At 43.8% G+C, this 10,167-nt stretch overlaps 1 protein-coding gene across 1 annotated transcript in view; it reads left to right on the forward strand.

The window, feature by feature from the left end:
* Window positions 1–5,600: 5,600 nt before the first annotated feature.
* LOC139373862 (probable histone deacetylase 1-B) overlaps window positions 5,601–10,167 on the forward strand; it is an 18,587-nt gene continuing 14,020 nt past the window's right edge. Inside the window, exons 1-6 of the mRNA XM_071114950.1 lie at window positions 5,601–5,744; window positions 6,770–6,882; window positions 7,965–8,082; window positions 8,472–8,546; window positions 8,679–8,817; window positions 9,645–9,786. Coding sequence (XP_070971051.1) covers window positions 5,690–5,744; window positions 6,770–6,882; window positions 7,965–8,082; window positions 8,472–8,546; window positions 8,679–8,817; window positions 9,645–9,786 — 642 coding nt within the window. The 5' untranslated portion in view covers window positions 5,601–5,689. The remainder of the gene's footprint in view (window positions 5,745–6,769; window positions 6,883–7,964; window positions 8,083–8,471; window positions 8,547–8,678; window positions 8,818–9,644; window positions 9,787–10,167) is intronic.

Below are 10,167 nucleotides of genomic sequence, written 5' to 3' on the forward strand. Positions count from 1 at the left end.
CCCAGTGTCTACTACTATAGCCCAGTGTCTACTACTATAGTCCAGTGTGTACTACTATAGTCCAGTGTGTATTACTATAGTCCAGTGTGTACTACTATAGCCCAGTGTGTACTACTATAGTCCAGTGTCTACTACTATAGCCCAGTGTCTACTACTATAGTCCAGTGTGTATTACTATAGTCCAGTGTGTATTACTATAGCCCAGTGTGTATTACTATAGTCCAGTGTGTATTACTATAGTCCAGTGTGTATTACTATAGTCCAGTGTGTACTACTATAGCCCAGTGTCTACTACTATAGCCCAGTGTGTATTACTATAGTCCATATTCTACTACTATAGTCCAGTGTGTATTACTATAGTCCAGTGTGTACTTCTATAGCCCAGTGTGTACTACTATAGCCCAGTGTGTACTACTATAGCCCAGTGTGTGCTACTATAGCCCAGTGTGTATTACTATAGCCCAGTGTGTACTACTATAGCCCAGTGTGTACTACTATATTCCAGTGAGTACTACTATATTCCAGTGTGTACTACTATAGCCAGGTGTGTACTACTATATTCCAGTGTGTATTACTATAGCCCAGTGTGTATTACTATATTCCAATGTGTATTACTATAGCCCAGTGTCTACTACTATAGCCCAGTGTCTACTACTATAGTCCAGTGTGTACTACTATAGTCCAGTGTGTATTACTATAGTCCAGTGTGTATTACTATATTCCAGTGTGTACTACTATAGCCCAGTGTGTATTACTATATTCCAGTGTGTACTACTATAGCCCAGTGTGTACTACTATAGTCCAGTGTCTACTACTATATTCCAGTGTGTATCACTATAGTCCAGTGTGTATTACTATAGCCCAGTGTGTATTACTATAGTCCAGTGTGTATTACTATAGTCCAGTGTGTATTACTATAGTTCGGTGTGTACTACTATAGCCCAGTGTGTACTACTAAAGCCCAGTGTCTACTACTATAGCCCAGTGTGTATTACTATAGTCCAGTGTGTACTACTATAGCCCAGTGTCTACTACTATAGCCCAGTGTGTATTACTATAGTCCATTGTCTACTACTATAGTCCAGTGTGTATTACTATAGTCCAGTGTGTACTTCTATAGCCCAGTGTGTACTACTATAGCCCAGTGTGTACTACTATAGCCCAGTGTGTACTACTATAGCCCAGTGTGTATTACTATAGCCCAGTGTGTACTACTATAGCCCAGTGTGTACTACTATATTCCAGTGAGTACTACTATATTCCAGTGTACTACTATAGCCCAGTGTGTACTACTATATTCCAGTGTGTATTACTATAGCCCAGTGTGTATTACTATATTCCAATGTGTATTACTACAGCCCAGTGTCTACTACTATAGCCCAGTGTTTACTACTATAGTCCAGTGTGTACTTCTATAGTCCAGTGTGTATTACTATATTCCAGTGTGTACTACTATAGCCCAGTGTTATTACTATATTCCAGTGTGTACTACTATAGCCCAGTGTGTACTACTATAGTCCAGTGTCTACTACTATAGTCCAGTGTGTACTACTATAGTCCAGTGTGTACTACTATAGCCCAGTGTGTATTACTATATTCCAGTGTGTACTACTATAGCCCAGTGTGTAATACTATATTCCAGTGTCTACTACTATCGTCCAGTGTCTACTACTATAGCCCAGTGTGTACTACTATATTCCAGTGAGTACTACTATATTCCAGTGAGTACTACTATATTCCAGTGTGTACTACTCTATCCCAGTGTGTACTACTATAGCCCAGTGTGTACTACTATAGCCCAGTTTATACTACTATATTCCAGTGTGTACTACTATATTCCTGTGTGTACTACTATATTCCAGTGTGTACTACTATATTCCAGTGAGTACTACTATTTTCCAGTGTGTACTACTATATTACAGTGTGTACTACTATATTCCAGTGTGTACTACTATAGCCCAGTGTGTACTACTATATTCCAGTGTGTACTACTATATTCCAGTGTGTACTACTATATCCCAGTGTGTATTACTATAGTCCAGTGTGTACTAATATAGCCCAGTGTGTACTACTATAGCCCAGTGTGTACTACTATAGCCCAGTGTGTACTACTATAGCCCCGTGTATACTACTATAGCTCAGTGTGTACTACTATAGCCCATACTGACTCCTTCCTGGTCTACTACTCTCTAGGCCTGATATAACACACACTTCCACATTATATCTGGTCTCCATGCATCTCCACTTCTCCTTACAGGGAAAGAACAGTCCAACACTGGCAGGTCTGAACAACGGTCAGCGTGTCCAGTCTTTGACGGTGGTATACTCAGAGTCACACAGCTCTGCTGCGTGTCTGTTACCAGAGTAGGGTTGGGATTTGCAGGCGGCTCATAGTCCGAGTTCACTAACTTGCCCCTCTGGTAGAGATGGATGGAGCTTCCAGGTGTGGAATCATCTGCATTGGTGGCTGCAGTGAACTTGAGTGACTCATTCGTCTTCCACAAATGCACTGAGAGCCCTAGTGAATCTCTTCCTGTCCTCCTTGGTCCTGAATCAGGGCTGACTGTCCTTGAAGGTGCATGGGTAAGGCCTGGTCTGGTAGGTTGAACCAGGCCTGGTCTAGTAGGTTGAACCAGGCCTGGTCTGGTAGGTTGAACCAGGCCTGGTCTGGTAGGTTGAACCAGGCCTGGTCTGTGTGTTTGTCTGCGTCAGGGCTGAGTTAGGGGTTTTAGAGTGAAATGCTCTGTCATTGGGTCACTGATATCTCGAACATTGTCCTATGAATGTGATCAAATCGAATCAAATTGTATTTGTCACATGCACCGAATACAACAGGTGTAGTAGACCTTACAATGAAATGCTTACTTACATGCCCTTAACCTGGGCTGAGATAAGGCGGGGCTTTACCTAGCAGAGACTTGTAGATAGTGACTATGCATAGATATCATTAGCCCTTTGATTTCACTGTGACTCGATGACAATAACTTTATCTCAGCCATTGCCTAGTTGCACCAGCACTGAAAGGGGACAGAGAATTCCAATTTAGGGCTACTCTCAGTGCCTCCTCATCCTCCTCTCCTGACCTCACAGACACCAGAGCTCTTCCCAGCTTCCCTTGGAGTTGGGTGTGATACTTTAGAAGCAGATCATTGAACTGGACCAATTTAGTCTTCGGCTTTGGTGACCCAATCATGAGTTTTTCAACTTCTTACACCTTCCTCTCGGTGTGTCTGCAGCGCTCAGGGTCTCTCTCTACCTTGTACTGCAGGTTTTCAGTCATCTCCCGCCCACAGGCTAATGCACAGTCAAACTGTCAGAGGAGCAGTATTCTCTTCACCGGGCCCCAGCAGCTTTGGGAGAGACTTACAGATCTCAACTATGTCTTAGTAACCAGTTACCTCTCTCTCTGCCTCCAAACTCGTTGAAGTACATGCAGAAGAAATAGAATTGGTAGAAATTAACACATGTATCATATTCAGGGGTTTCGGGTCTCTTCTGCGCAATGAAAGATCATGTCCTTCATAACTTCAATGAGTGTTCTCCCGTTCACAAAGTATTTGTTTGTCTGAAAGGCGAGGAAGGCCTGAGCTCCATAACAGCCATGACCATGTGTGTGGCTGTTTATTACTGAATCACTTCAGGAAGAGTAACCTCTAACAGGGCAAGGGTCAACTGAAGCCTTCTGGATTGTTCGTCTATAGTGAAGAGTGACACGGCCATATATGTCATTTGGATGGTGTAAATACACTGCAGCTCCACCCACCTCCAGACAGAAAGCTGGCTCTGATTGGTTGATTCAGCCCCAGAGCTGTGAACCTATCTGTCTCTATTATGCGGGCCTTTGACAGAGACACTAGCGAGCACAAATAAGTATTCAGACCCTTTACTCAGTACTTTGTTAAAGCATTTTTGGCAGCGATTCCAGCCTCTAGTCTTCTTGGGTATGATGCTACAAGCTTGGCACACCTGTATTTGGGGAGTTTCTCCCATTTTTCTCTGCAGATCCTTTCAAGCTCTGTCAGGTTGGATGTAGAGCGTTGCTGCACAGCTATTTTCAGGTCTCTCCAGAGATGTTCGATCGGGTTCAAGTCCGGGCTCATGCTTGGCCACTCAAGGACATTCAGAGACTTGTCCCGAAGGCACTCCTGCATTGTCTTGGCTGTGTGCTTAGGGTCGTTGTCCTGTTGGAAGGTGAACCTTTGTCCCAGTCTGAGGTCCTGACCGCTCTGGAGCAGGTTTTCATCAAGGTTCTCTCTGTGCATTGCTCAGTTATTTTTTCCCTTGATCCTGACTAATCTCCCAGTCCCTGCCTGTGAAAAACATCCCCACAGCATGATGCTGCCACCACCATGCTTCACAGAAGGGATGGTGCCAGGTTTCTCCAGACGTGACGCTTGGCATTCAGGCCAAAGTTTCAATCTTGGTTTCATCAGACCAGATCATCTTTTTTCTCATGGTCTGAGTCTTTAGGTGCCTTTTGGCAACTACAAGGGAGCAACCTCCATGTGTGCCTTTTACTGAGGAGTGGTTGCCGCCTGGCCACTCTACCATAAAGACCTGATTGGTAGAGTGCTGCAGAGATGGGCGAACCCTCCAGAAGGACAAGGACAATGCTGCAGAGCGACCATCAGTGCCAGAGATAGTAGGCCTATAGCCAACAACTCTGTGAGCAGTAACACACATGTAACACGGAGCAGATTGCTTATTGTAGCACAATGGAACCATCTGGTGGCTAAAAACTGAACTATTGAAAATTATGTGTGAAAGCTACTTACTATATACAGTATATAGTAGGCTGTCATCATCATCATCCTGTTCATCATATTTTTCACTATGTACTTCAGTATCCAGCTCAATGAGAAAAATAACTATTAATGTGCAAGATCAAAGTACAGGAATGTGCCGATTTATGCGCAATATCATTAGTGTTGCAGTGTTAGGTGGCAACGTTGGCGTACAGCAATAGGAGGAATATATATGAGGGTTTATTTATTCAATGTACACTTGGGGGAGTGGGGGGTTGTTAGCAGCGCATAACTGACACCACAGACCGGTGCACCACAGATGAGTAGAACATCTTTGGGTGGCACCACAGATAGATGACTGGAACATCTTTGGGTGGCACCACAGATCGATGACTAGAACATCTTTGGGTGGTGGCACTACAGATAGATGACTAGAACATCTTTGGGTGGCACCACAGATAGATGACTAGAACATCTTTGGGTGGTGGCACTACAGATAGATGACTAGAACATCTTTGGGTGGTGGCACTACAGATAGATGACTAGAACATCTTTGGGTGGCACCACAGATAGATGAGTAGAACATCTTTGGGTGGCACCACAGATAGATGACTAGAACATCTTTGGGTGGCACCACAGATAGATGACTAGAACATCTTTGGGTGGCACCACAGATAGATGACTAGAACATCTTTGGGTGGCACCACAGATAGATGACTAGAACATCTTTGGGTGGCACCACAGATAGATGACTAGAACATCTTTGGGTGGCACCACAGATAGATGAGTAGAACATCTTTGGGTGGCACCATGCAAACAGAAAGAGTGCATCCTTCGCAACAACGCCTTCGAGCAGAGCAGACTTCGGTGATTGGACGAGACGACAGTGGAAAAATTCCCCGGCGTGGACACAAAGAACTGTGCGGTACTAATTGTGGAGTAAAATGGCGCTGTCGTCTGCAGGAGGAACAAAGAAGAAAGTTTGCTATTATTATGACGGTAAGATTTGATGTTATTGTAGCTCGTTGGTTTTTCCGGAGTATTATTTGTTGTATCGGAGAGGATTCGGTGGTCGAAAGGCCTATGTCCCCTCTTGAGAGAAGTGCCGTAAGGCGAGTTAGCAGCTAACTAGCTACCGAGTGGTTAGCTTACCATCATTAGCTAGTTACCTAGTTAGGAAGAAGACTTTTAGTTAGCTTGCCAAAGCAACTTGAGAGTCGTTTTTTTTCCCCTCATTATTTTGTAATGTTGCAATCAAATGAATTGCCAATCTCTAGCTAACTAGTAAGTTGAGTATATTAATTTGTGGCAACTTGGCTAGCTAACGTTAGTAGGCTTATAACCAACTGACTGAGCATGCACAACTAGCTAACGTTAGATAGCCAGAAAATGGTTTTAGTGTTGATAATAAGTATCTTTGAATCACGAATAACCTCTTGATATTTCGCTACATATGTTTAGTAAAGTGGGGGTTGTCAGTTAAACGTGGCTAGCGGTGTTTTGATAGACAACTTTTGTGGGTTAGTAGTGAATTGTGCTGGAGGGAGGTTGTTGAGCAAGTAATGCGCTGTATCTGCGCTATGAAGATTTAGATCTCTTTGCAGAGGCTGATCATTTGATTCGTCATTTTAAAACTAGTATAGGTATGTTGTTTCGTGCTGTGCAGTTAGTTACCAGGCTGTATGTTTGATAGTGCTGCTCAAAGCGGCAGGAAGCCTAGCGGTTAAGAGCGTTGGGACAGTAACCGGATGGTCGCTGGTTCGAATCCCAGAACCGACTAGATGAATTTTATTTTATATATATATATATATATATATATATATATATATATATATATATATATATATATAATGTGAGCAAGGCACTTAATTCTAATTGCTCGTGTAAATCGTTCTGGATAAGAGGATCTGCTAAATGACTAAAATGTAAAGCCCAGAGCTACCCTACATCTGGGTTAGGGGAAGGACATATGGTTTGTTGTTTCACTAGTTTTGTCTAAAACTCTTTGTCCCCCCCCCCCCCAGGCGACGTGGGTAATTATTACTATGGTCAGGGTCATCCCATGAAACCCCACAGGATCCGTATGACCCACAACCTGCTGCTCAACTATGGACTGTACAGGAAGATGGAGATATACGTGAGTACAACAAGCCACAGTGGGCTTATGTATAGATATGATTTTTTTTCTTCGAAAGATTAGTTTGATATTTATGGTATAAATAAATGTATTCAACAGCACTGCTGAATAATCGTTTCAGATTGGCTAGAATGGCATTCTAAATTGGCCATTTATAGCCAGATAACGGGACAGTTGGAAAAGCTATCAGGGCATCTTGCAATCATGAGGCAGTATGCTCATACAAATGCAGACAGTACTTGCTACAAAAGTACAGAAAGCTAAACCAACAACCACACGAACTGAAATGAGATGCATAGTAAACGCAGGTCCAACGATGGGGGAAGAAAGCGTAGCTAGCATTTATTTGTTTTTGCAGAGACATGTTATTTTAGGGGCTGTTATTCTGGCTGCAGAGGTTAACTGTGTAGCTAGTTGACTGGCTAGACGCAAGCAAGGGGTAATAATAACAACAACGTTGCCACTGAGCATGGCAGCTGCACGTAAAGAACGAACGATTGGGTCACATCTGTAAATATCGAACAAACGACAACCCAAATATGAATTAACTTTTTCAAAATGGATGTCAACAACCCCCCCCCAAAAAAAATGTCTCTATCGGTAAATGTGTGCTTTCATGTTGATTTATTTGGCAACTGTGGTATCAGCGGGACAAACACCTCCATTCTGTAACGTTACATTACCTGGGTAAATTAACTCCACAAAGGGACTCTGGCTCCTCTTCCTAACGCTGCGTCTTCCATTATTTCCAAGGTGACGGACAGAATATGTGGCCATTTTATCACTTAGATATCTTATAGAACTGAAGCTGATGGGACTGGACTGATTCTTCAACACAGAAAATGACTTTTTTTTCAACACGTGTCTGAAGTAACATTCTGTATAGTTGAGCTGTCCTCTAGACTTTATAAAAGTCTAAATTGGATAGTTGTGGACTACAAGTTTTCTGACCGCCCGTATGTTTTGGTTATTGAAAAATATATTATCTAAAGTGAAATCGGGCGAACGTTTTTAGCAAGGAGGGAACGGAATGTTTTTCTACCTATTGCATCCCTTGGCAACACACTTTTCTGACCTCCTAGAGACCCCACAAGGCCAGTGGAGAGGAGATGACCAAGTACCACAGTGACGACTACATAAAGTTCCTGCGTACCATCCGGCCTGACAACATGTCAGAACACAGCAAGCAGATGCAGAGATGTGAGTAGCAGACATTGTTTTCTCCTAGCATTGCTCAGGCGGGGGGGGGGGGGGGGGGTTGCATTTTTAAAGGGGTATTTCACCCCAAAACTATAGGTTAGCATACCTTGTAATACCTTGTTTTTTTTGTCATGTTTTCATATGGGCTAATGTTGAGCTGGTTACCAATGTAATTAGAGAAGTAAAAATACATGTTTTGTGGTATACGGTCTGATATACCACGGCTGCCGGCCAATCAGGATTCAGGGCTCGAATCACCCAGTTCATAATGTCTATACTCCACACTCGCATCTGTTATGTAGGTTACAGCTTTACGCATTGAAACAAACCTGCAGGCCTCAATCAAACATCTCAAATGAATAACTTCTATCCTTGCTGCTCTCTAACAGTTAATGTGGGAGAGGACTGCCCAGTGTTTGACGGCCTGTTTGAGTTCTGTCAGCTCTCAACGGGAGGCTCTGTCGGTAAGTCTAGTTTCTTTCTCCATCTGCCTTACTGTCTACCACTGACTTTGCTTGCCTATCTACCTCTCACTTCCTATGTTGACTCTTCCCTCCTCCCTCTGTGTGTGTGTGTGTGTGTGTGTGTGTGTGTAGCGGGGGCAGTGAAGCTGAACAAGCAGCAGACGGACATCGCCATCAACTGGGCCGGAGGACTCCATCATGCCAAGAAGTCTGAGGCCTCTGGGTTCTGCTACGTCAACGACATCGTCCTCGCCATCCTGGAGCTGCTCAAGTAAGAGCCCTGTGTGGTCACTCCCCCCCACCCCCCCACCCCGGTGGGGCCCGCCAACTCCCCCCACCCCGGTGGGACCCGCCAACAACTCCCCTCACCCCGGTGGGGCCCGCCAACTCCCCTCACCCCGGTGGGCCCATCTTCTTGTCTGTGTCTTTCTCCTCCTCTTTCACTTTTGAGGAAAAACAGTAGAGGTCGACCGATTTATTAAATCCGATACCGATTTATTGGCGGACCAAAAAAAGCCGATAACGATAAATCGACCGAGTTTAAAAAAAAATATATATATATTTGTAATAATGACAATTACAACAATACTGAATGAACACTTATTTTAACTTAATATAATACATCAATAAAATCTATTTAGTCTCAACTAAATAATGAAACGTGTGGTCTTCATTTCGTTCGCAACGAGCCAGGCGGCCCAAACTGCTGCATATACCCTGCTTGCACAGAATTCAAGAGAAGTGACACAATTTCCCTAATTTAATATTGCCTGCTAACATGCATTTCTTTTAACTGAATATGCAGGTTTAAAAATATATATACTTCTGTGTATTGATTTTAAAGGCATTGATGTTAGTGGTTAGGTACATTCGCACAACTATTCTGCTTTTTTCCGTTAATGTGCTTTTGCTAAATCATCACCTGTTTGGTGACGTTGAAGTAGGCTGTAATTCGATGATAAATGAACAGGCACCGCATTGATTATAAGGTCACCCAGGCTCTGATGAGAGTGTATTCATTTAATTGTATAGTCTGTCCTGTCAGGTAATATGAATCTAACGTAGATATTGTATGTAATGAGTTGTCTGTCCTGTCAGGTACCACCAGAGGGTGTTGTACATAGACATCGACATTCACCATGGAGACGGAGTGGAAGAGGCTTTCTTCACCACAGACCGGGTCATGACGGTCTCCTTCCACAAGTATGGAGAATACTTCCCTGGCACCGGAGACCTGAGGGTGAGTGTGTGTGTCCTCTGGGAGAATACCTCCCTGGCACCGGAGACCTGAGGGTGAGTGTGTGTGTCCTCTGGGAGAATACTTCCCTGGCACCGGAGACCTGAGGGTGAGTGTGTGTGTGTCCTCTGGGAGAATACTTCCCTGGCACCGGAGACCCGAGGGTGAGTGTGTCCTCTGGGAGAATACTTCCCTGGCAACGGAGACCTGAGGGTGAGTGTGTGTCCTCTGGGAGAATACTTCCCTGGTAGAGGAGACCTGAGGGTGAGTGTGTGTGTGTCCTCTGGGAGAATACTTCCCTGGTACCGGAGACCTGAGTGTGTGTGTGGAAGAAGGAAAAAAATAAATAGGGGGGAATCAGAAATAAGCAAAGTACATTTCAGT

This window comes from Oncorhynchus clarkii, chromosome 18 (genome assembly GCF_045791955.1).
Source record: "Oncorhynchus clarkii lewisi isolate Uvic-CL-2024 chromosome 18, UVic_Ocla_1.0, whole genome shotgun sequence".
In the NCBI taxonomy this organism is placed as follows: Eukaryota; Metazoa; Chordata; class Actinopteri; order Salmoniformes; family Salmonidae; genus Oncorhynchus; species Oncorhynchus clarkii.